At 40.9% G+C, this 25,372-nt stretch overlaps 2 protein-coding genes across 8 annotated transcripts in view; both read right to left on the minus strand.

The window, feature by feature from the left end:
- ITGB1BP2 (integrin subunit beta 1 binding protein 2) overlaps positions 1–11,178 on the minus strand; it is a 42,007-nt gene extending 30,829 nt beyond the window's left edge. For 3 of the 6 annotated variants that reach the window (XR_011463324.1, XR_011463322.1, XM_070366524.1), the window contains exons 1-11: positions 10,652–11,178; positions 10,361–10,410; positions 10,214–10,270; positions 9,991–10,136; positions 9,198–9,292; positions 9,032–9,090; positions 8,819–8,889; positions 8,606–8,705; positions 8,238–8,351; positions 7,934–7,996; positions 2,015–2,053 (exon numbers count right to left, since the gene is read on the minus strand). Coding sequence is in view for 2 of the 6 variants with exons in the window: in XM_070366524.1 (XP_070222625.1) it covers positions 2,015–2,053; positions 7,934–7,996; positions 8,238–8,351; positions 8,606–8,705; positions 8,819–8,889; positions 9,032–9,090; positions 9,198–9,292; positions 9,991–10,136; positions 10,214–10,270; positions 10,361–10,410; positions 10,652–10,715 (858 nt within the window). In the remaining 4 variants the exon portion in view is untranslated. Of the gene's footprint in view, positions 1–2,014; positions 2,054–7,175; positions 7,575–7,933; positions 7,997–8,237; positions 8,352–8,605; positions 8,706–8,818; positions 8,890–9,031; positions 9,091–9,197; positions 9,293–9,990; positions 10,137–10,213; positions 10,271–10,360; positions 10,411–10,651 lie in introns of those variants that run through there. The other 3 variants (XM_005900813.3, XR_011463325.1, XR_011463323.1) reach the window with 3 other exon arrangements.
- An 859-nt stretch (positions 11,179–12,037) lies between these two features.
- Positions 12,038–24,530, minus strand: NONO (non-POU domain containing octamer binding). 2 transcript variants are annotated; one of them, XM_070366522.1, is made up of 11 exons: positions 24,374–24,530; positions 19,200–19,370; positions 17,981–18,174; positions 16,376–16,677; positions 15,478–15,573; positions 15,083–15,279; positions 14,654–14,738; positions 14,124–14,226; positions 13,569–13,608; positions 13,234–13,343; positions 12,038–12,540 (listed from the first exon to the last, which is right to left on the minus strand). In XM_070366522.1, exons 2-11 carry the CDS (start codon positions 19,348–19,350, stop codon positions 12,406–12,408), a joined length of 1,413 nt encoding a protein of 470 aa, XP_070222623.1. In that variant the 5' UTR covers positions 19,351–19,370; positions 24,374–24,530; the 3' UTR covers positions 12,038–12,405. The 2 variants fall into 2 exon arrangements, with proteins under 2 accessions (XP_070222623.1, XP_070222622.1); XM_070366521.1 differs by having other exon boundaries at positions 19,200–19,359; positions 24,374–24,527.
- Between the last annotated feature and the right edge of the window lie 842 nt (positions 24,531–25,372).

Consider the following 25,372-nt stretch of genomic DNA (forward strand, 5'->3'; position numbering starts at 1 on the left):
GGGTAGAAGTGTCCTACACAGTGGCATTCTATATATGATGTTTACTCCCTCAGGAGGTGAATACAATCATACATAATGCTGAAGCTAATGCAATTGTATGGTAAATATGTTATCACTTCACAGACTAGCAAAACCTGAGTGTCAAGAAAAATTTTATTTTCTGGGAATTCCCTGGTAGTCCATGCTTAGGTGTCCAGGTTCAATCCCTGGTTGGAGAACTAAGATCCAACAAGTCATTAGGTGCAGCTAAAAGAATCCTATTTTCTTACTGAAACATCATAAAATTGGATATTGGAAATGTGTCCCTCTTCTCCAAGGGAAAAAAAAAAAAGAAACACCTCGACCTTCCCAAAAGGCCAAGGTGAAAGCTTTTGGTGAAAAGAAAGAAGAATAGTAGCGGTACTAATAATAGGTACTTACTATATGTCAGATACTGATCTAAATCTGCATTAGCTATTATTATTATAATACACAGATCTAGACCTCAAAGCAAAGATATGGCCTAGAGAGAAAAACGCATGAGTCATTTGCCTGTGGGTGGTATTTGAAGTCATGGGCATAATTAAGAGTGTCTAGAAGAGAGTTATATATATCAATATATGAAGAGACCTAGATAGCATATTAAAAAGAAGAGACATCACTTTATGGGCAAAGATTCATATAGTCAAAGTCATGGCTTTTCCAGTAGTCTTCTACAGATGTGGAGTTGGAACATAAAGAAGGCTGAGCGCCAAAGAATTGATTGCTTTCAAATTGTGGTGCTGGAGAAGACTCTTGAGAGTCCCTTGGGCTGCAAGGAGATCAAATCAGTCAATTCTAAAGGAAATCAACTCTGAATATTCATTGGAAGGACTGATGCTAAAGCTCCAAAACTTCGGCCACCTGATGCAAAGAGCCAACTCATTGGAAAAGATCCTGATGCTGGAAAAGATTCAAGGCAAAAGGAGAAAGGGGAAGCAGAAGTTGAGATGGTTAGATAGCATCACCGACTCAATGGAGATGAATTTGAACAAACTCTGGGAGATAGAGAATAGAGGAGCCTGGCGTGCTATAGTCCATGGGGTCACAAAGAGTTGGACACAACTTAGCAACTGAACAACAACAATGAAGAGACTGAGCCTAGGACTGAGTCCTGAGGAACTTCATCATTGAATGGCCAGTAAGAAGAGGAGGAGCCTGTAAAAGAGACTGAAAGAAATGGCCAGAGAAGTAGGAAGACAACCAAGAGGAGTGATGGGTCATAGAAGCCATGAAATGTACTTCAAGAGAGAAACCATCATTAATGTCAAATTTTGCTTGAGAGTTCAAGTAAGATAGGGACTAAAGTATCCATTGGATTTAGTGACTTGGTGGCCCAGTCAATGGTAATCTTATCACCCCAGATTGAGGCAGTTAGAAGACATATTGAAGTGTGTTGTGAATGGACTAGGAAGAAGGAAATGGAAAAAGAGTAGTTATTTTAAGAAGTTTGGTTACAAAGGAGAGAAAGGAATTAATAGTAGCTGGAGAGGAATATGAAGTCAAGGGAAATTGTTTTTGTAAGACTGAGGAGACTTGCACATGTTTAAATGTCAACGAAAATATCCAGAGAGAGAAAGGCTGAACAAACAGGGGAGAGAGAGGATAATTAATGGTGTGAGGTTTCCAGAGAGGTGTGAGGGAATACGATACAATGCACAGTGGAAAGAAATGAGAACTATAAAAGGAGGCAGGGAGAGTATTTGTGCTATTATGAATAACTATGTAGATGTGATGGTGGGAAGTAGATGATTAAATAAGATAATACATGTAAAGCACTTAGTATAATGGTTGGCAGGTTAGTTTGTATCAGAAATGGTAGCTATGGTTATTGTTGTAGTGGTGGTTAATAATGTTATACACCTGCTTGAAACTCATATTTTGGGTTTGGGGCTATGTAAAAGGATCTAGTATACTACTTTATTAATGCTGCAAATTTTAAGCTTTATATATCAAGTTTATATACAAGGGTTACTTGAAATTTTTGATTCCTCACCTCCATCCTCTCCAGGAATTCTGAGTAGTTGCTGGTCCCCTGATTTTGATAAGATAGAAAAAAGTTGTACATTTAAGATTAGTGTACTTTATACACTCTTCTATATATATTTTACATCTCTAAATTTAAAAAAGTACATCCTTTAAAGCCCCTTTTGATGTTTCACCCACAGAAAAATGACATTAAAAGTAAACTTTTGGACTTGCCTGGTGGCTCAGTGGATAAGAATCCATATGCTGATACAGGGGACATGGGTTTGATCCCTGCTCCAGGAAGATTCCACATGCTGCAGAGCAACTAAGCCTGTGCACCACAACTTCTGAGCCCACGCGCCACAACTACTGAAGCCTACACCTGCTAGAGCCTGCGCTTCACAACAAGAGAAGCCACCACAATGAAAAGCCCAAGCACTGCAATAAAGAGTAGTTCCTGCTTGCTGCAACCTAGAGAAAGTCCATTCACCGAAACAAAGACCCAGTGCAACCAAAATAATAAAGTGTTCCTACTTTAAAAAAATAGTAAACTTTTGAGCTCATTTTGCATGCTAGGAAGGTGATGCTCAAAATCCTTCAAGCTAGGCTTTAGCAGTACATGAACCAAGAACTTCCAGATATTCAAGCTGGATTTAGAAAAGGCAGAGGAACCAGAGATCAAATTGCCAGCATTTGCTGGATCACAGAGAAAGCAAGAGAATTCCAGAAAAACATCTACTTCTGCTTCATTGACTATGCCAAAGCCTTTGACTGTGTGGATCACAACAAATCATGGAAAATCCTTAGATGGGAATACTAGACCACTTAACCTGTCTCCTGAGAAACTTATACAAGAAGCAACAGTTAGAACTGGACATGGAACAACTGACGGGTTCAAAACTGAGAAAGGAATATGACAAGGCTGTATACTGTCACTCTATTTAACTTACATGCAGAGTATTCAAAATGCCGGGCTGGATGAATCACAAGGTGGAATCAAGATTGCCGGGAGATAAGATAAGATAAGATAGCATCACAGACTCAATGGACATGAGTTTGAGCAAACTCTGGGAAATAGTGAAGAACAGGGAAGCCTGGCGTGCTACAGTCCATAGGGTCACAAAGAGTCGGACACGACAGCAACTGAACAACAAACTTGTGGGATTTCCCTGGTGGCGCAAGTGGATAAGAATTTGCCTGCCAATGCAGGGTTCGATCTCTGCTCCAGAAGATTCCACATGCCTTAGAGCAACTAAGCCTGTGCACCACAAACACTGAGCCTGAGTTCTATGAGCCACAGCTACTGAGACCACGTGCTGCAACTACTGAAGTCCATGTGCCTAGAGCCTGTACAACAACAAAAGAAGCCACCTCAATGAGAAGCCCGCATACCGCAATGAAGAGTAGCCTCCACTTGCCACAACTAGAGAAAGCCCATGAACAGCAACGAAGACCCAGTGCAGACAAAAATAAATAAAATTATTTTAAAAGAACTTTTTTTTTTTTAGTCTAGTAAACTTCTAGACTTCCCTGGTGGTTGAGTGGTTAAGACTCCAAGCTTCCACAGCGAGGGGCACAGGTTTGACCCCTGGTTGGATAACTAACATCCTGCATGCCACCTAGTTAGAAAGGATCTGGAGGGTTCAGTTCAAGGGGAAAACTTTATTTGCACTTGAATGAGAGCAGAGAGCTAAGCCAGAATTATTGAATATCCTGGAGGTCTAGGAATCCCCTTTATTTCTGTTTAAACTTTCCTGCAAGGTAGAGGAAAGGTAGAGGAAACTTTCCTGATGCATTCTCTAACATCCCCTAATCTTGCCTCAGTTTCCAAATTCTCAGCCACGCTATGCTGCAATCCCTCACCTTTGCTGACCATGTCCATTCTCCCATCCCCATTTACGCCTAGCTACTAATGAAACCTTATGTTCCTTGAATCTGAACTGAGATAAAAGGGTGCTATGAAAAATACTTGAGATCACCTGAGGTTTGGTAAGCTTCCTAGTTTGATGTTTCTAAGAATCTGAAATCCCAGATTCTTGGCCATGCTGTTGAGGGAGTAAATCTGATTCAAGAGAGACTCCAAAAAAGAGATATCACTCCTCTAATTAAGATCTACATTTAAGGGAATTCCCTGATGGTCCAGTGGTTAGTGCTTTCACTGCCATGGTTCTGGGTTCAATCCCTGGTCAGGGAACTAAGATCCCACAAGCTGTGAGGTGTACCCCCTGCAAAAAAACAAACAAACAAACAAACAAACCAAAACTACATTTAAAAAGAAAAGGCTCCCTGGTGGTACAGTGGATAAAAATATACCTGCCAATGCAGGGAACACAGGTTTGATCCCTGGTCCCATGCTACAGGGCAACTAAGACTGTGCACCACAGCTGAGCCCATGTGCACCTAGGGCCTGTGCTCCGCAACAAGAGAAGCCACCACACCAAGAAGCTGGTGCACTGCAACAAAGAGTAGCCCCCGCTTGCTGCAACTAGAGAAATCCTGCATGCAGCAACAAGGACCCAGTGTAACCAAATAAATAGAACAAAATTTTTTATTTATTTATTTTTTTTGAACAAAATTTTTTAAAAAGAAAATGCTTATAATGCCTTTTTAACTCTCTTTTAAAATCATATTCAAAATCCTTGATCTAGAATTTTAGGTTCTTCCCAATCTAGCCACACTTCACTTGACTCTTTCGTTCCCTCATTTAAACCTTCTGAGGGAATTACCTGGTGGTCCAGTGGTTAGGGCACCATGGTTTCACTCAAGGGGGCACAGGTTGGATCCCTGGTCAAGGAACTAAGATCCTGCATGCCAAGTGGCCAAAAAAAAAAAAAAATCCTCTGATATGTTAGCAGTGGTTACAAACAGCAAAAGGACTAAGTTTGGAGAGAATCCAAAGAGGAGTTCTTACTTCTTACTCTACACATTTTTGCATTGTCTTACAATGACAATGTATTGCTTTACCCTCTGAACCACCAGGGAAGCCCTTTGGAATTTATAATAAAATATAAAAAGTAAAATAGAACACCTTCTTACCCAAGCCTGGCTCTCCCTACTCTTCCATAGCTATCCAAATTTCTTATTCTCCAAATCTCCACTTAAAATATATTTCTTAACCCTCACATTTATGGTTGATTGATTTTCAACTAGGGTGCCAGGACAATGCAGTGGGGACAGAATAGTCTTTCCCACAAACAATGTTGGGACAACTGGATAGCTATAGGCAAAAATATAAAGTTGGACCCCTACCTCATACCACATACGAAAAATTTTAAGAATTCACCTGGCAATGCGGGGGACGCAGGTTTGATCCCTAGTGGGGGAACTAAGACCCTACGTGGCGTGGAACAACTAAGTACATGTGCCACAACTACTGAAGTCTCTGTGCTCTGGAGCCCACGCGCCATAACCAGAGTCTGTGCACTACAATGGAAGATCCCACATAACACAATGAAGATCCCAAGTGCAGCCAAATAAATAAGTATTTTTAAAAAGATGGATCAAAGATCAAAAAGAAAGAGCTGAAACTATAAAACTCTTAGAAAACATAGGAATGAATTTTCATATATTAGGCAATGGTTTCTAGGATATGACATCAAAAACATAAGCAACCAAAGGAAAGATAGATAAATTAGAATTCCTAAGAATTTACAACTTTTGTGTATCAAAAGACACCAAGGAAGTAGAAAGACAACACAAGGAATGGAGAAAATATTTATAAATGTTTCTGACAAGAGATTTATCTCTAGAACATATTTTTTAAAAACCTCACTAAAAAGACAAACAACCCTATTAACAAACGGGCAAAGGTTGGTTTAGACATTTCTCCAAATAAGATACAAAAATGGTCAACAAGCACATGTAAAGATGCTCAGCATCATTAGCCATCAGGAAAAAGCAAATTAAAACCACAATGAGATTCCACTTCACACCCACTAGGATGGCTGTAATTTAAATAAAAGACAAGTAACAAATGATATCTAGGATGTAGAGAACTGGAACCCTCATACACAGCTGATGGGAATGTAAAATGGTACAGCCTCTTTGGAAAACAGTCTGGCAATTCCTCAAAAGGTTAAAAGTTATCATTTTACCCAGAAATTACACTCCAATTATACTTGGTATATATCTAAGAGAAATGAAAACATAGGTCCACATAAAAACTTGAATGCTCACGGGAGCATTATTACAGGAGCATTACTCATAATAGCCAAAAAGTAGAAATAACCCAAATATACCTCAAGTGATGAAAAGATAAACAAGTGTTATATCCACACAGTGAAATATCATTTGGTCATTAAAAGGAACAAAGTACTGATGTCGGATGAGCATCATGTTGGATGAACATGGATGAACCTTGAAAACATCCTAAGTGAAAGAAGTCTGCCACAAAAACCCACATATTGTATGAAATATCCAGAATAGGTAAATCCATAGAGGCAGAAAGTAGATCAGTGGTTGTATCAGTTTGGGGGGAAATTGGGAGTGACTGCTAATGGGTATAGGGTTTCTTTTGGGAATGGCAAAAACTTTTAAAATTGATTGTAGTTGGGACTTCCCTGGTGGTCCAATGGTTAACAACACTCTGCACTCTACTGCAGGGGCATGCGTTCGATCTCTGGCTGGGGAACTAAGTAAGATCCCACATGCTGTAGTGTGGCCAAAAATAAAAATAAAATTGATTGTGGCTGCACAACTCTGAGTATACTAAAAAAAAAAAAAAACCCTGAATTTTACACTTACACTTGGGTAAATTGTATAGGATGTGTACTATATTTAATTAAAGCTGTAAAAAATGTACTTGTTCCATGGTGTTTTCCCTTTCTACTACAGTCCACATTAATCACTCCATTCTCTCAACTCCTATAGCTTTTAAAATTGTACTGCACAATTTAGCACTCAGTTAAACTACTTGATAATGTTTTTTATTATCTCGTGTATATTAGCCTTGACTTGTCAACCACACTACAATTTTCCTAAGAGGAATGAATAAGTCTACTGCTTCTCAGATACCTCTAAACCACCTAACATGTAACTGGGCACGTAGTAAGTACTCAGTAAATACTTGGTGGTTGTGAAGAATTGATTGCATGTGCTTGTATTCACACATGTGTGCTACACACACACACAGAAGCTGGAGGGAACGAATGCAATCTTAGATAGTGAGGTGAGAGAACGACACTATGTGAAACTGCAGAATACAAGATTTATTTAAGGGAAAAAACAGCATGGTTTGGACACTTTTGTTCTCCCCTCCTGCCTCCTGTTGCTCAGTGACACTCCATGGCCAACCATATCCTGGTCTCTGAAATTCTAAGGGAGTCACTGAGATCCTATCTAGACTTGACTGTCTGGTATCACTATTCCCCCATTGCTTCCTCCTCTTCCTCCTCCTCTGTCCAGCTCAAGTCATCATCTGAATCCTCAGACTCTTCCTCATCCATCTCTAACCCAACCTTAGCCTTAGCCTTCTCAGCCAGTGCATCGGGGTGCTCCAGCTGGGCCCAGGATCCTGGGTCAGCCTTGACCAGGGAAATTTCAACCCGAGATGGCATCAAGGAGACAGAGCTCTGCTCCACGTCTATGACCTGAGGAGGAGGGAAAGATAGACGAACACAGAAGAGAAAATGAGGAAACCAAAGGGATTGGGGTCAGGGCAGGGTGGTGATGAATGACAGGGAGAAAAATAAAAAATCCAAGATGGGGAAAAATATAGGGAAGGAATAAGTAAGGGAGAGAGAGAAAGAGGAAAGAAAGGGGAGTTGGGGGGAAGGGGAGAAAATAGGGAGAAGAGGGGGAGAGAGAGAGAATATCAAAGCAAATGAAGAGAAAACCTCCACTTTCCCACTACAACTTCGTCCCTCAAGACACCCTCTATTCATTCCAGTCCGGCCCTTCTTTTTACCCCATCTGCCTCCCCTTCTTGTGCCCCTTTCTCTTCACTTACCCCCCAGAGCTTCATCTGTGCTTGGAACACACGGTTACCATCAAAGACAATGTGGACATGAAGCTGAGAGAAAAGAATTACAGGGGTAGGAACAATCTCAGAAGGTCAGAACACATTATTATGACACAGAAGCAGGCCAGTGGTGTATTCCCTACATCCACAGGCCAGTCAAATAACCCTGACCTTACAGCTCTACCAGAGGACTATGGCGCCTACGTATTAACTGTGTATGACGACTCAGCAGGTAAGATGATAATATCACCCAATTTCACTGGCCTCCCATCCAGCATCAGACATTCCTCACCTCAGTTTGACTGGCCTTCACCCAGTTGAATGCAGGAAGTGGAATCTGGCCATATATAGTCACCACTACTAAGGAATCTGTCTGATGCCAATCATGACGGCAAGATGCTGGCACCTAAAAAGAAGATGTGAAATGTGGATGGTAAGAAAGGACTCTTATCCCAAGGGGCATTCTCATGGTGTATGTGGAGAAGAAACAGAGAGTGTCAGAAGGTTAACACGACCTCATATTGCAAAACCACTGGGAGCAGAAATCTTATTTGGTCCATGCAAAAGGGAGAAGATACAGAGCTTGGCCATGAGGTACAAGGAGGAGAAATTATTTGGGAACTGGGTTCTAATCAAGAGTTCAGTAAAGTCAGGACTTACCTGCTTCCCCCAATCATGTCTACCAACTCTGCATCCTGGCTGTGCCAGGAATGCCCCAAAATCCAGGGTCTGGATGCCACAACAGCTCCAAGATTTCACCCTGAGGTAGGAATAGAATTCACTTAATCTCCTTTCCCCTCCCCACAAGCACTCCATCTTAAGGTCAACATTGGGAAAAACCTGTCTCACAGCCCACCCAGTCCCCTCCATCACCCCTCATGGAATTGAGGTGCTCCAGGGTGGTAGGTACATGGAGTAGCATCACTCTCTAGGCCTTGGTATACCTAAGACAGATAAAGGAGAATCAGGATAAGAATCAGATCAGAATGAATAAAAATGTATGCAGCCTCACATCTATACCCAGCCATCCCTCAGGCATCACGTCTCTCAAACACACGCTTGAGTCCTCCACAAACTCTCACTCACAGCATCACATCCTGGGTTCTGGCAGCTGGCCCCAATCCGGATCAAGCTACTGTCAACTCCTGGGCAAAGAAAACAAGAGTCAGGAACCCTATTCATTTCTTCCACCCAACTGCCACTTTCACTAAATTCCAGCCTGTAAAACCTGTCCTACTAAGGACCCACTTACCTGCTCCAGGTTCTTGGTCTAATTCCTTCTGTTCCAGTGCCATTTCCAGGGCTTGGGATATATTTAGCGGAAGCAACTTTGGAAGCAACTCTGACCTAGGGGGTATGCGTGGGGTGATTTAGTCCTGACCCACTAACTGTGACCAGCAGTGCCAACCTTCCCACCAATGGTATTGGAATTGAAGAAGTCTGGTGAAAGTAGGGCAGAGTTAGAGAAGATGGATAGTAATCCCATTGCCAATTTTCTTCTCTGTGGATATGCCAAATCCTTGAACCCTGGGGAATTCCCCAGGGCTTCTCTTGCCAAACTACTCAGTTGCTCTAAATCCATATTTTTCTATACAACTGCAATCATTCCCTTTTATTTATCTAATTAACTGTAGACTTTCTTCTGTTGCTCATATTATTGCCACAAAATTGATTTATTCTTCTCGGCAGCCTCCTGGCTGCCAATACTACTACATTCTTAATATATAAAACATATTTTAAAACTCTTTTCCAAAAAGAAAACCCAATTCATTCAACAATCACCCTTGTATTATAACTATGTATGTATTTGTGAGAGGTTATCTACTCTGGTGATTCAAAATACCTACCCCATTACCCCATACCATCTTAAGAGCCAAGGACATTATTTCTGGACAAATTTCCCCTAAGGCACAAAAACATACACCAAGCCCTGACACTTGGGTCTCCTCATATCTCTGATCTCTAGCTCCCAAACCTCAATGACCCATTAATCACTCCTAGGAATTTTCATGAATGTACGAAAAACCCAGGGACCTCCTCTTTACTTGGGCCTCTCCCGACGCAAAGTCTCTGCTGACTTTGGAATCACATTCGGAGGTCTTTGCTCCTGAAGTGAACTGCTTGTACCAGGGCCCTCAGGTTGAGGGACCTCAGGGAGCTTCTCGGCACAGTGTGGTCCCACAGTACAGCCCTAGTATAGATAGGGAAAGAAGATTAGGGATGGAATCCTTCTACTGGGGGCAGAATACCCGAAAGTAAAGAATTTACCTTGATGTTTAGAAACTCAGAGAAATCTACAGTTCGCTTCCGGCAGCAGGACCAACCCTGATAACAAAAGACCCAGCTCAGCTTAGATTCCTGGCTGTATTTCTTTTGCAAAATGCTCTTGCTATTCCCCCCTTGCCTATTCCTCACCTTAAGTGCATCATGGAAGATTGGGACCCCAGGGTGATGGTAACAGGAATCTGTGGATACCAGTAACAAGATCAGGAAGGAAAAGAATTCTTACTTTTCCAGGTTTATATGCTTACCATCTTTCCATATGGTATTAAAAAAAAAAAAAGAATATCAGTAAAGACTGAAGAACACCCAGACCAATTGAACTAAGGCAGGTACACACTAAATTTCTGTTCCTTTAACAGACTGCCTACAGCTGACAACTCCCTTAGCACCCACAGAGCTCCTGGCAAGGTCAGGATTACTCACCAGGAAGGTTGGTTTGGGGGTCAAAATGCTGCCCACAGCCTTTGTTATGGCAGAGTAGAGACATGGAGGCGTTGGTAGAATTACTGAAAGGGTATTTCAAGGAGTCTGGCTGCCGAGTGGGGAACACCTCTTAGTCTGGAGGCTTTTAGCTGCCTGGAAGGGCCAGCTGTTTCTATCTTTAGTTCAGGAGGCGTATACCTCCTAACATGGGCAAGGGAACTTCAATTGGTCTTCCCAGCCAATAGAAATGAACTCAGAACATTTTAGCTCTGAGGCTTAAGAAAAAAGTATCAGGCAGAGCAGGGCTTGGAACCTGGGTGAGGTCAGCTAACCATTGCTGAGACTTGTTTTAGATTTACCATGCCAATTTCAAGCCTGGTCAGAAAGAAATAACCAATTTTAAGCCCCCTCCCAGTTTGGTGAAGGTACCCCAATTCCTCCAGCTCATTTTCTTCCTCTTTCAAAGCAGTAGCTTTCCTCCCATCCTCATTACTTCTGTGTACCACCAATAGCACCAGATCTTCAACCACTTTGACCATAGTATACATCTAACTTTCCCATGTTTGCCTAGATTAATATTTTAAGCAAAAGGTCATAAAGGATTATTCTTATAGCCTTGCACTCATCTGAGACAGAACTTCCCTTCCTCCCCCTTCAAAAACAGCACAGAAAATTAAAAGGCTTAAAATGTATTTTAATAAGTTCATGTTGCATTATTCATTTCTCAGAAAAACTTCAAAGGTATTAGGGACAAATCAAACATGGTACACCAATAAAAAATGCACAGCGTAACTACCTAAGATAGGCAAAGCTAAGAGCTACCGTCTGACATTCAGCATACAGCAACCCTGTTCTCAAGATTGTACTAGGCCTATCAAGAAAGCTGTGAATGGCAACATCACAGACACAAAAGGGCCATTTCTGGGTTGTCCTTACCCAAGAAAAAGATGGAGGCAAGTTTAACACAAGATTTTTTAAAGATACACTAAATGAAAATCTCTAAGAGAAAATGTCTTCCTTGGGACATGAAAGGGTAATATATGGGACATAACAGAACCGTATGTATGTTGTCTGTGACCTCTGTGGACATGTGCCTGAATTCCCACCTGGGAGTGATTGGAACAGTGGGGCCAAGGTCATTGGGGGATGTTTGGTTTTTGTGGTATATGTGGCAGGATCTCTGGGGTGAGACAGTGCACTAAGTCGTGTCCGACTCTTGCGACCCCATGGACTGTAGCCTGCCAGGCTCCTCTGTCTATGGGATTCTCCAGGCAAGAATACTGGAGTGGGTTGCCATTTCCTTCTCCAGGGCATCTTCCCAACCCAGGAATCGAACCCAGGTCTCCAGCACTGCAGGCAGATTCTTTACCGACTGGGGTGGCGGGGGGGTGTAAGAACAAGAAAGCAAATAGAACAGGGTGGACAAAGAGTGGAATGATTAAGATTAATGGGGGCTCTAACTGGATCCATTTTGCCATGGCTCCCTGGCCCTCACAGGCTCTCAACAATCACATGAGATTTTAGGAATGCACCACACAGAATTGATTAGTGAAAGGATATACCACATAGAACTGATTTGTTAAATATCACCCCTCCCTTACCCTCTGCCTCCAACATACTCCCTAGAGTACTACAGGCAGGGAAGACCTAAACTATTGGGAGGAATCCCTAACACTTTTCCAGAGTAGAATTCGGCTAAGTCCAAAAAGGGTCCTTCTTTTAAGGGTTTTGGGAAACTAGACACTGCAATTTTATTAGTATCGGCGACGTTTGTTTGGAGCAAATTCAGCTCCAGGAGCTGCACGGTTGAATGCAGGAGGGGTTCCACCAATTGCCCCAATTCCTTCCATTGTAGCAGCTTGGCCAAAGCGTTCAGTTGTTGGTGGGGTCTTAAAGAGAAAAGAGAATAACGTTATAATAGAACCTGTGCCCTAGCTTCCCACCCATCCATAGTCCCTCCCCTGGAGGCCATTTCCACACCACATTCAAGGTTCCTGATGGTAGGGGAGACTAAGCCTGTTTAGAACTATAGTGGATAACCCTAAAAAGGAAGTTGCTGACAGTTCCACCCAACCATCTTTAACTTTTTATCCTGATTCCTACAGGCTAAGTAACATTATATACTAAATTCCTGGGCTAGATAAATGTTAGCCAAGTCCTTTTTCCTGAACTAGGTATATGGACAAGGGCAGGCCATCACTCTTCAGCAAATTTAACCCTATTCAAAGTAAACATTTTGACACTACAACTAAACCACCTCAGGATTGCATGAGCCATAAATCTTTTGGACTCACATGTATTTCATATGATAATGCCTAACCTTTGTTGCCTTCCCTCCAAAAAGGAACCTATTTACCCAGGGTAGCAAAAAAATGTCAATCAAGACTAGCCAGTCAGAGGATAAAATATAATTTAAGATTGGGTTTGCACAAGACTCAAAGAGCTTGAGGTTAACATTTTATAGATAACAGTGATCCTAAAAACTATTTAATCTGTAGCAAAATTGCAGCAGGCCCAAGGACCATGAAGGCAAAGTCCTTCCTCCTATCACCATTTAGCTACTATAAAGCTCTGCAGTTTACCAATCCCAAGGTTCCATCTGGCATCATAGTGGCTGGTCCTGGAGGAGCTGGGGTACCAGCTGGCACAGGAGCAGGGGGCATGGCACCTCTGTTGTTTATGCCCATAGCACCTAAAGCAGAGTAGTGATCAATAGAGGAGACAGACATTGACATTCTTTATCTATGCCAAAGGAAACAAGTCAAGACTTCTGGGCTAAGACATGTTACCCTCCCACCAAAATTTGCTTCCAGAAATGTCAAGCCCCTTAAATTTGGACTAGGTAGGAGAAGCTACATAGTCCACCAGAGATGAGACAAAAAAAGAAATCTGTACCATTAATCTCCTAAGTCCTTACCTCCCATAGCCATCTGACCCATCCGTATCTCTTGCTCTCTCTGAAAAACAAAAAAACACTCAAGACAGTCCAAGACAGCACTGCATTCATTCTACCACAATCCACTAAGGACCACACACTAAAGAACATCTGCAACAGCTCCTTGAACTAACTCACTGTAGTTGTACAATGAATTCAGTTTAGAGCTACTAGGACACAAGTCAGAGTTTCCTATTAGGAACAAATTGAGAGATGAAAGGAGAGACACATGATTTCTTTCAGGGCTCCAACCTGTACAACAACTGCTGAGGACATCAGAAGACCAGGCAAGGCTGCCACAGGACTGAATCTATCTGATCCTGCAGTCACTGAGATTAAACAGCATATACTAGCCCTAGCTTTTCATCCTAAATTGCCTGTGAGGTAAAAAGAGCTCCTCTTCAAACCTTACCTTTCCTTCCTATGACTGCTTCTTTCTAAAAGAAGTGTCACAGAATGGAAAAATTGGTCATAGCCTATTGTGTTTTCTAATCCTAGTGGTGAGTTTGTCGTATCATGGGCACACGAGAGATATACCGCATCAGGGAAGGTTCCCTTGAATCCTTCCTGCTGTCGTCGCATCATTTCTTCTTGTTGCCGCCGCATCTCTTCCTCACGGCGCCTGCGCTCCTCCTCCTGCCTACAGAGTCACCAAGATATTTAAGCACAGGCATTCCAGAACTTGAACAGATTATCTATCTTAATAGGGGACTCAGCCAAGGAGATCCAAGAGCCCACTGAAACTACCTTAGTTCTCCAGGCAACTGTTAAGTGGGCCCAGCCCTAAAACAACCCAGATGTGTCCTTTAGGGGAAAAAGTTCTTTCCCAAAGGAGCCAGCCTCATGAGACCAGTCACTCAGCTGCTTTCCTCTTTAGTGCAGTCCCAAGAATTCACAGAACCATGGGCAGTCAAAACATCTACCTAAAGGGAGAACTTGAGAAGCAGCCAGGAAATATTTGCCAACATATTTACAAATGCATGAGGTAGCATGGTGGTAAGAAGCAGGAGTGAGACATTACCTTGTAGAGCTGGTGGAGAAAAAGGGTTGGAGGAAAAAAAAGTTACCTGAGCTCCAGCTGCTTTCGTTTTTGCACTTCTTGATTGTGCAGCTCTTCCATCCTCCGAAGTTCTTCTTGACGCCTCATCAAATCTAGAAAAACAACAGACCAATTCAGAATATTCTTCACCCTCCTCATATAGGCCCATTAATTTTCCACAAATAAAGATCCAGAAAGCAAAGGGGATATTTAATCCCTGAGTGGCCATCCGAGGTATCCAGATTCCAAAAATGAAGTCAAACCTATTATTTCCTTCTCCACAGAATCCAGTATCCTCTGCCACATCTCCAAGCTCATTTGCCTACCAAGATCAACAAAATATTTCAGAGAATAAAAGGTGAAGTTTACGCCTTTCTCTACTGATTGATACAAAGAAACTCCTGAAAAAAAGTTATTTTGTCCTTCTTCTAGTTTTAAGCCTTAGATAGATACTCACCCTGCCTCATTAGCATGACCTGGTGCTCATGGCGAGCAGCCTCCATCTCCATCTCCAGCTTCTCACGAGCTTCCTTGATGTTTCGGTCCACTTGGTCCTGCTGCTGCTTTTCCATCTCAATAAGTGCCTTCCAGCGCATGGCATACTCATACTCAAAGGAGCCAGGCTGTGCAAATCTGGGTGGCTGCTCTCGCTCTCTATTGACAAGGTTTCTGGGTTACTAAAACTCTGTCCAAGATTCTCCCAACTAAACACTACATTCCTCCCAAGGGCCAAGACAATGGCTGCCACTGAACACATACAGCAAAGACTTGCCTCTTTTACACAACCCATTACAAGCCTCCTTAAGAATAAATAGGCAAACAACTAACAGGGAATCTGACAGGATCACATACTTGTGAAATTGCTGATTCTTTATAACCAGCTTCTCTGGGAGTCCCTCCTCATCATCTAACTGGTCCATGGGCTCCACAGTCACAGGTCGAGGAAATCTGGGAGAAAGAAAAACACTCAGTGTTAGTCAAATTATAACCTTCATTAGGCTTCCCTCTCCACATGAGTCAGTGGCACAATGAACTAATTAAGTGTCAGCACTAAACAATTTTTTTTTTTAGCACTAAACAATGAAACATACTTCTGAAGGTGCTTTTACACCTAGTCCCAAGTAACCAAGTCCTTTAAACAGAACTCTGTGGAATCTGGGGTTGACAGGATGGGGTCAGGGTTCAGATCTCTGAACACAGCCTTTAAGTAGGTAAAGTACTTAAGTGCGGGGCTGCCCCATTGCAGCCATCATTTGCCTGCCATGCAGGAGATGCTGCAGGTGCCACAGCCTTGAGCCCTGGGTTGGGAAGATCCCCTGGAAAGGAAACAGCAACCCACTCCAGTATTCTTGCCTGCGAAATTACACGGATAGAGAAGCCTGGTGAGCTACAGTCTATGAGTTCACAAAAATGTCAGATACAACTGAGCAAGCAAACTCAGAACTCAAGATAATGACTTAGAATAAATACTAAGAGAAATGTTGCATGAGCAAAACAATTTACGAGTTCTAAAACTTCAAAGTAAGGGGAGATTTAACACTGACTAAATGACAACTTACTGAAAATGTCTATCTTTTAATCCTCATACCATTTCCATTAATTTAAGATTATACTGAAAACCCTACCAGAGAGCTGGATTGTATCTAGTCTTCTAAATGAACACAAGAACATGCTTCTTAGAGGCCAACTCCCGAGACCACAGAAGGAAGTAGCATTTAAGGTATGTTTCTGAAAATGACCCCTCACTCACGTGGTTAGCAGGAAGGAGCCTTCACTGCATCTGTCCAGAGCTTTCCGAGCAGCTGGCTTCCCTGAGAATTCAACAATGCCTTTTCCTGAGGGCCTGCCTCGATCATCCACAATGACTACAGCCCTCTCCACCTGGCCGAACACAGAAAAGGCCTCCTCCAGCAGTTCATTGGACACATACTGAGGAAGGTTTCTGACTGTAAGGGATGCACTATGGCAGGCAAAGCGCACACGCAGCTGCTTTCCACGGAGTGGCATGTTGTCCAGTTCTACTTTGGCAATCTCCGCTAGGGTTCGTGTTTCCTAGGAAGCAGAGCAAAGTCAGAATAACTCAATAGCTGAACAATGACCACCTACACAGCCATCAAGAGTCTAAAGTACCATAGCTCAATACCTCAATGTCTCAAAAAAAAAAAAAAAAAAACCAAACCCAAAACCCTTGGCAACAAGCATACAAAAAAAAAAAAGGATGGAACTGGAAGAACGGATTCATGTGTTTCAGATAATTCTTTGGTTAACCTAATTGCTCTGATGGCCTTGTAATAAATCAATTGGAAATTCTAGAGTTAACATGACTTACATGGTCATCAGTATCACAAGCTATTCTCTTAAGTGTTAAATCTGGACAACAATGACCAGCATAAAACCTACCCTTACAATACAGAAGTCAGAATTATTTTAGTTTCAGCTAGCTATGTACCAGAGTAATCAGAATCATTATACCCTCCAAGAGGCCTCTTTAGAACCACAGACCTTGATGGGACCCTCCCCTCCACATTCTTAAAGAGGAATCTGAGCCCCAGAAAAAATGACCTGCCCATATAGTTTTGAGTTAGTGGTAGATCTGGAATGAAGACTGGTTCTAACCGTAACATCCAGTGATCTTACTAGCACATTATGTTCCTCATTTATGGAGATAGATAACACCCAAAAAGGTTTCCCCCACATACTTAAACACATTTCCTAAATCAAATCAGACATCTACACTTAAAAATGATTATGATAAATGTTATATTATGTGGATTTTAGCAATTAAAATTTTTCTTTCAAAGTAGATACAAAAAAAAAAAAAATAGATAAAAAACTGTCCCCTCAAAGTTTTGAAGACTCTTAAGTGAGATAATACATGCATAAGGGCTTTGGAAATAAATTATATAAATCTTGATCATTACTAAAAGTCTTTTCCCATTTTTTCAGGAAAAAATCTTAACTTACTAAAAGTATTTGTAGAGGACAGTAAACAGGGGAAAGGTACAGAAAAAACAAGATTAACTATGACTTGAAAGTTATTGAAGCTGGGTAACAAGTTATGTGCAGGTTCACTGTACTATTCTCTCCACTTCTATATGCTTGAAATTTCCCAATTAAAAAAAGTTCCAAAGGGCATATAAGCCCCAGAGTCCTAGGCAAATAAACCTATGTTGCCTTGAAACAAAAACCTATCAGGAAAAATTAAAATAAAATATGCATTTTGTCCTGTTCTACCAACTATAAGCTTTTACAAACATCATCTAAGAATTATTTCTACTCCTAATTTTCCATATCCATCATTTCCCAGCTTCACCACCTTTTAGAGCACATGCTCTAAAAGCCTACAGCTGCTTACCAAGCGGATAAAGCCAAAGCCCTTGTCCTTATGAATGAAGACTTCGCCTGCCTTCCCATATTTCTCAAACAGTTTCCTCATTTCCTCCTCAGTGATGTCAGGAGGAAGATTGCCCACAAAGAGCCGGCTACGCTGGGTGAAGGTCTTCTCTCCTGGTTTCCTAAAATTCTTCAGGTCAATAGTCAAGCCTTCATCTGAGAGAAGAAACATAGTCACTTAAAAGATTGGGGAGAGATTTACAACAACTGCTGCTAGATAAGAAATGTAATTGCTGTAGAGAAGTCAACACCATTTCCCAATGGAATCTATCCACTAACCACTTATCAGTAAATTGCACTTAGAATGTGAAAGCAGTATGCAAAGATCTGGGGGGTGGAGGGAGGGAGGACAGACTTCTCAACAACTCTACTGTGGTCCAGGAGCCAACCTAGACTAACTCAGAGACAGAAAGACAATACAAGAGTTACTGTCAAAGAGAAAACCAAGCAAGTCAAGGAGCTCTATGTCAGAAGTGACTGGATTTTTATATTTAAAACATAATTACAAAGAAAAAAACCAAAAAACAAAAACAAAACTGTCCCATTTCCCAATCCCAAATCAATCTTCATAACCTTAACAGTTCCCATTCTTTCAGGCTTGGGGTAATATAATGAAAAGAAATGAGTTAGGAAAGAGTATTCTTTGTAGGAATTTTTGGAAATAAGGAAGATGCGGTTGTTTGTAGTTTTAGACACATACAAGAGGTGTTCAAAGTTAGCTGAATGGATGGGAATGTATCTTTAAAGATCTTTTACTCTGATTAAAACTAGGGAGGCAGAGGCCCCAGGCTAAAAGTATAATACTCAGTATCAGATTTCTTCTCCATTAAGTCTTAAAAACCTTCTTTATATTTTCTCTACCTACTAGTCATATGATGATTACCACAGTAAGAACCAAGCTCTCAGGTAAAACATGCAGCCATCTGTTTAGCAAAAGGATGTGCCAATGCAGCAAAGCAACCTGTATTCAACTGCTATCCTACAGATCTGCTCCTTATTTCAGAGAATCAGCCTTTTTCTATCCTAAATATTGAGATAAATAGGGAAAAGAACAACAAAGGTGTGCCACAAAAGCCCATTCCTTTATAATCCCAAGAGTTGAATCTAAAAATCAAGAAACTATTCCCAAGAGAGAACCGACTTGGGAATGGTTTCTACTTCATTACCTAGCATGTACTTACTCTGGCTGCTGGCTTGCTGCCCATTTGCAGGCATTGGTGGAGGTGGTGGCTGCTGCTGTTGCTGCTGGTGGTGCTGCTGATGGTGATGTTGATGATGCTTCCTTGGAGTGTGGTTTTGTTTCTCCAAGTTAAAAGTTTTATTGCTCTGCATCTTTGTACCCTAAAAATAAACTGGAATGTCAGACATATTCAGTGCTTAGAACATATTCAGTCACTAATTTCCTAGTGACTTACATGTCAATTAATCACCTATGGTACTATTTCAAACAGGTATGGTGAAGGAGTACAATTCAAGCATCTAAAACCACCAGCACTAGCAGTTATATTGCACACAGAAACTAGACAAGTACTAAATAAGAACAGCTTGCAATAGAATGACTTGAGGAACCTTCCAGTTCAATAACTACATGCATTGAAGTGACTTTCCCAAAATAATCTACTCCCTAAAAAATGGCCCTATCATAATATTAAATCACTTTAAAAATACAATTATTGAAATAGATTCTTGTTATCTCCAGGACTAGTAAGTCTTTGTTTTTCTCTGGCACCTTGCAGCCCTAGCCTACAGTTGATACTGTGGAAAAGTATGGGCTGTATAGACTTAGACATACTTATATTTGAAACATGATCCTAACACTTACTAGTAAATTACTTTTGAACCAGTTCCTTAAGTTGTTATAAAAGGGATAATAAAAACACCTACCTCTCAAGGTAACTATGAAGATGAATAAATATGTGAAAATACTAGTTCTGTACTAGCATATATTATTATTAAATATCATTATTAATCACAATAGAAAGATAAATGACTATCAAAGTAATAGAAGCATCTAATACAAACATATACAATCATAAAATATTAAATTTTGTCATTTAAAATCAATATAAGGGAGTTCCCTGGTTGCCTAGTGGTTAGGATTCCAAGCCACTGTTGTGGCTGGGCTTCAATCCCTGACTGGGTAATAAGAGATCCTGTAAGCCACTCAGCATGGCCAAAAAACTCATAAGATTAAAATGAAAATTCCTGGTATAATCCAGGCTGAATACAAAAGTTGATGGTTTTAAGATGGAAATTTCCTAACAGATCAGCTGAGGACCATCTCCCTTATCCAAAGGCAGTTTTCCAGTAAATTAAAGGACAAAAATCAATTCTGAATCTTTTACCCTAAACATAAGACCCTCCAGTCAGATTTAACTGAAAGATGCAGAAAATTATCTTTTCCCTGAAAACTGTATTATTAACATCATATGATTCCCTTAAAATAAATTATATTCCTCAGATTAAAAAAATGTGACAAAGGCTTGGTAACTGTTGATTCTGGATGAGGAATATACAAGACACTTATGTGTATAAAACTTCTAAACATTGATACATTTTTTATATCATATCCTACCAAAACTGAAAATATCAATGCAGTTTATATAAAGTTGTTTTATAAGACAACAGGTAACAAGAGGTATCAAGATGTTCATATTTCTTAACTCAGGAATTCTAATAATTTATTCTAAGAATATAATTTTAAGACTTAAAAACTACATCCATGAAATAGTCACTGTAACTGACTTTCCAGTAACAAAATGATAAAAATGACTTTTTCTTTTTTACTGATTTTTTACATTAATTCAACAAATATTCACCAAATGCTTATTTGCTAGACACTATTCTAGTTGCTTGGGATGAATCAATGAACAGTCTTGCCTTCAGCAGTGATAACCTTCCAGTGAGAGAAAATATACATAATAATTAATTTACATAGTACTTAAGAGGTTTAATGCTAGAAGAAAATAAAAGTTGAGTGGAGGGGAAAGTGGACAGGGAGTAGAAGGGGAAGATTTGCAATTTTAAATAGAGTTGTGAGTTTAGCCTCACTAGAAATCTGACATTTAAGCCAAAACTTGAATTCTCATTTATATCATTTCATCAGTCTTTTGTTCTTCATTAATAAAGTACAAACTACATCTTTAACATAGGAAACAATAAAACAAAAACCCAAAAACTGACCACTGAAAGTCACTGTTGACATTTTGATATACCATTTCAGTCACTTATTTACATATTTGTATGTACTCTAAATGGTATACTCCATGTCCCTAAATCTTCTACATTTATTGTTAATGGACTCTGTATTTTGCTGTCAACCAAGCCCTTATAGTCCTGGGACACTTAGGTTATTTATAATTTGTCACTATTATACACCAATGCGCTCAGCTAAGTCTTAGGGCACCTCCATGAACAGATATTCCTCCCACAATTTCCATTTTTGCTTCTTAACCTTTAAAAAGATACACTGTCATTCCAAAACTGCAACTATAAATGCACTATTTTATATTCACCCTTTTCTCATTCCTCCTGTCAACTTAATTATAATTGTTAATGGTTACATAAAGTCCAATTGGATGTACACTAATTTACTAAACTACTCCCTATGAGACATTTAGGCTGTTTTCAGCTTTTTCCTATTATAATGTTGCAATAAGTATTTCCGTAGGATAAATTCTTATTAAACACCTTTGTGACTCTTGCCACATAGCTTATAGTTTAACAACTTTAAATACTGTGAATAAGTGCAGCAGTTTCAGAGCAAATTTGACACCTTAAAAAAAGAGAAAATGTTTTTAAAAATAAGATACAAGAAATTAAAACATAAAAATAGAGCTGGGGATAGGTAAGGTGGGCATTAGCATCAGATGTTTTCCCCTATGAGTCCTACATATTAAACATCCCTGTTCCCCTGATCCCAAAAGCCTATAGCAGAAACTTGAATTATTTTCACAGCCATTTCTCCAACTATTTCTTCTTACCTCTGGCTAGAATCCAAAGAGTCTTTCTCTTTTTTTAATCTCCAGCCTTTAAGAGTCAGTGGCCCCAGCCTCAATACCTTGCATCCCATTCAGGAACCCACACTGTTATATGTTAATAGAAATCCTTACAGAGATCCACTCAAAACTGAAATATTAAAAATTCTATATTTACATCCTAACCACACCTCACCACTCCATTCAAAAAGGCCATTTTACAATTTCTTAGTAGAAATTATTTCTTTGATCATAGGGATGTTTTAAACTATTTAGAATTACTTCAATGGAAGTTATTTTTTATTTTAGAAAGTGCAATGTGGTAGTTAAGATGTTAATACCAGATATTTACTGATCACTGAATGTCAGGCACTGTGCTAAGACTATATTATCTCATTTAATACTCACAACTATCTTCTGAATAAGAAAACTGATGCACATCCAAGGTCACACAAATGTGATGAAGCATGGAGTAGAACTCAGGTCTGTTGAACTCTAAAGCTCATGCTCATTGTGAGTAATCGAACTCACCTTGATTTTAGACTTTAGGATTCAAAACACTTACTAAAATGTCACCTAACCTCTTAGTTTCCTCACTAGTAAGATGGGGGTAACATCTATCTCACAGTGCTGGTTATTTTGACCAAACCAGATAATGGACATAACAGCTATTTGTTCCTGCTGGCAATCACCACCCCTATTTCTACATATGCGGTGCTCCAGTTAGACAAATTTCATCAATTACATTCTTCCCTTGCTCTTCTGGATTCTAGCAAAAATTATTTTTACAACCAAACTGCCTACCTTTGTGTCGAGTAAATGTCTCCATAATACCAATCTTTATACTCTTTCCCTTCAGTTTATTTCCCAAGAAGGCATTCAACAGTGAACACAAAATAATACTGTATAAATCACCTAAAACAGTGCCCACAAAGTAGCAAGTATTCAGTAAGCATTTGTCCCTGTAATCTACTTCTGATGATGACCACCAATATAATTTGGAAATATGTGCAGATATCTGGGTAATAAATTCACTGCCCCTAGGCACTGGGGCCTCTGAAAAGGGAATAAATCATAAAGATCAACAGTAAGGATTTATGTCTACTTACTTGCCCCAAAGACTAACCCTGATGGACTTCTTGAGAGCAAATACATATTGCTTTTCGAAAAACTGGGGCTATTTGCAACACAACTGCACAAATGTTGTTTAAGACCAAACACTACACCACATATCTGAAACCTAAAAAAAATGTCCCCTTAATTTTCAGGAAAAGGATCAACTTTTAAGTGAAAACTGTGTGTGGGGGAAATCTGGTAAAAATCTACCAGATGGAGATGGCTGCCTGGATGTGGACCAGCCTGAAAGCTGCAGGAGGCATTGGCAACGTAAGGCCCTTTTCTAAGAATCTCTTAGGACCTTTCATTTAGTAACAAGGAACATGGACAAAGACACAATATAAATCTAGCCAGGATCCCCCCATTAGAGTGGCCAGATGTATCAAATAAAAACACATTACAGTTAAATCTGAATTTCAGATTTTGAAAAATAAATGATCTTTAGTGTCCCATTCTACGTATACTAAAAAATTTGTTGTTTACGTGAAATTCAAATCTAACGGGGTGTCCTGTATTTTCTCTGACAACCCTACCCCTACCTCAACTTTGAAGATAACAAAGTGCCTCCCAGTCCTCCTTAACCTCGACTTCTGTTAAGAACACAAGCGGCAGCTTACAATAGTTTTTCCAAAGGTAAAATACCCGATAGGAAATCCATAAAATTAATTTTAATTTTTTAAAAAGTGATGTCATAAATAGGTCGAGTAGATAGGCAACAGGACAAAAAAAAGTCTTCAGGAATCTGCCTAGGAAAACAACAAGGGCTGGACTAGCAGATGAACTTCCCAGCTCAGAGTTTTGACAAAGAAGCATCGCTGGGGTAGGGGAGGGGGCCCCCTTTCTCCTCCGGAACTAACGGCCTCACGAGGTCGAGAGGAGGAGCGCCCGACAAAGCGCCTCCTCCTGCAGCCGCGACTTCAGGGCTCTCGGATAATAGACCCCACACCCTCAGGCCCAGGGCGGCTCAACGATTGGGGAACTTAGTGACAAGGTTCAGCTTCCAAGATGTGTTGCACAAAAAACGACAAGGGAAGGGAAACGGGAACCAAGTTAAAGCAGAAGGCGAGATCAAGGGAGAGCGATGGGCCCCCGCGGGTGGGACGAGGAGAACGTGTGGCCGCGGAGACAAGGCCTCAAGGGGCCGCAGAACGAACGGCCCACCTTCCTTCAAACCCAGCCTCGCCCTCATCTCTTCCTTCACCGATTGTCGCTAGAAATCCTACTCTTCTCTCCAACAAGAACTAAGTCGACCCCATACTCACCCTCCACCGACTGTTTTCTGCTCAGAGTAACGGCGACGCTACACGGCCTTTACCGTCCCGAGAAAAGAGCGCGCGACCGCCGGAAACGAGACGGCGGAGATCGGTGCCTCCCAAGGGGTACAAAGTAGCGTTCCCTATTGGTTATCTGATATGCCAATCAACATTTATCTCCAGAGGTGGAATCGGTTTTCCACCATTTCTTCGATCTTATTGGCTACTAAATGTGAAAGACTGGAGTTCGTGTGAACGACAGATGGGGACAAAGAGCGAGGCTTTGTAGCGAGTGCGCTTGCGCAAGTTGCGTCCGCTAGAGGCGGAAAAGGAAGGGGGGAGGGGGATAAACGGGTAGGGAGTGGAGGGTCGGAAGGAGAGACGTCAACTAAGTAATGGAAAGACCGAAAGACCAAGTGATGGGAGGGGCAGAGGAGAGGGGGAAAAAGGGAGAGAGAGAGGAAAGTGAAAAGAGAGGGAAAGAGAAGGGGAGATAATGTGCGCGTAGGCGTGCTCTGAGAATTCCTGCACTGCGCCTGTGCAAACAGCTAGAGTAACAATGTCATTGTATTCAGTGTAGTAGATCTCGCTTTTTTCTACTGAAAAAATGCCCCGCCATGTTTCTTTTTTCACATTTCCTCATTAAGACTTACACTCTGACACTTCTTACTTAATCAGATTTTCTAGTTGCGTCTCCTGCTGCCAGGTGGACTCATGAAGCCCAGCTGAAACAGTCATCACAATGGTTATGGTTAAAGAAAGGGATGGAGGAGAGGAGGGGAGATCGATACTTCAGTCTGCGTAATTACACAGAATTGTAACCAGCACTCTTATTTCCATGGTAACCAGGGAACCCAGCAGTCCAAAGATCATTATTGTTCCCGTGCTTTACAGAGAGAATCAACAGGTGTCATCATTGCCATGGATACATTTTAGGCCTCCAGATCCAGACTGATTTCTGTATTCCAAAGGATGCCAATTTTTCAATAATGCCTAGCTAGCCCTGTG

This window comes from Bos mutus, chromosome X (assembly GCF_027580195.1).
Source record: "Bos mutus isolate GX-2022 chromosome X, NWIPB_WYAK_1.1, whole genome shotgun sequence".
Taxonomy (NCBI): Eukaryota; Metazoa; Chordata; class Mammalia; order Artiodactyla; family Bovidae; genus Bos; species Bos mutus.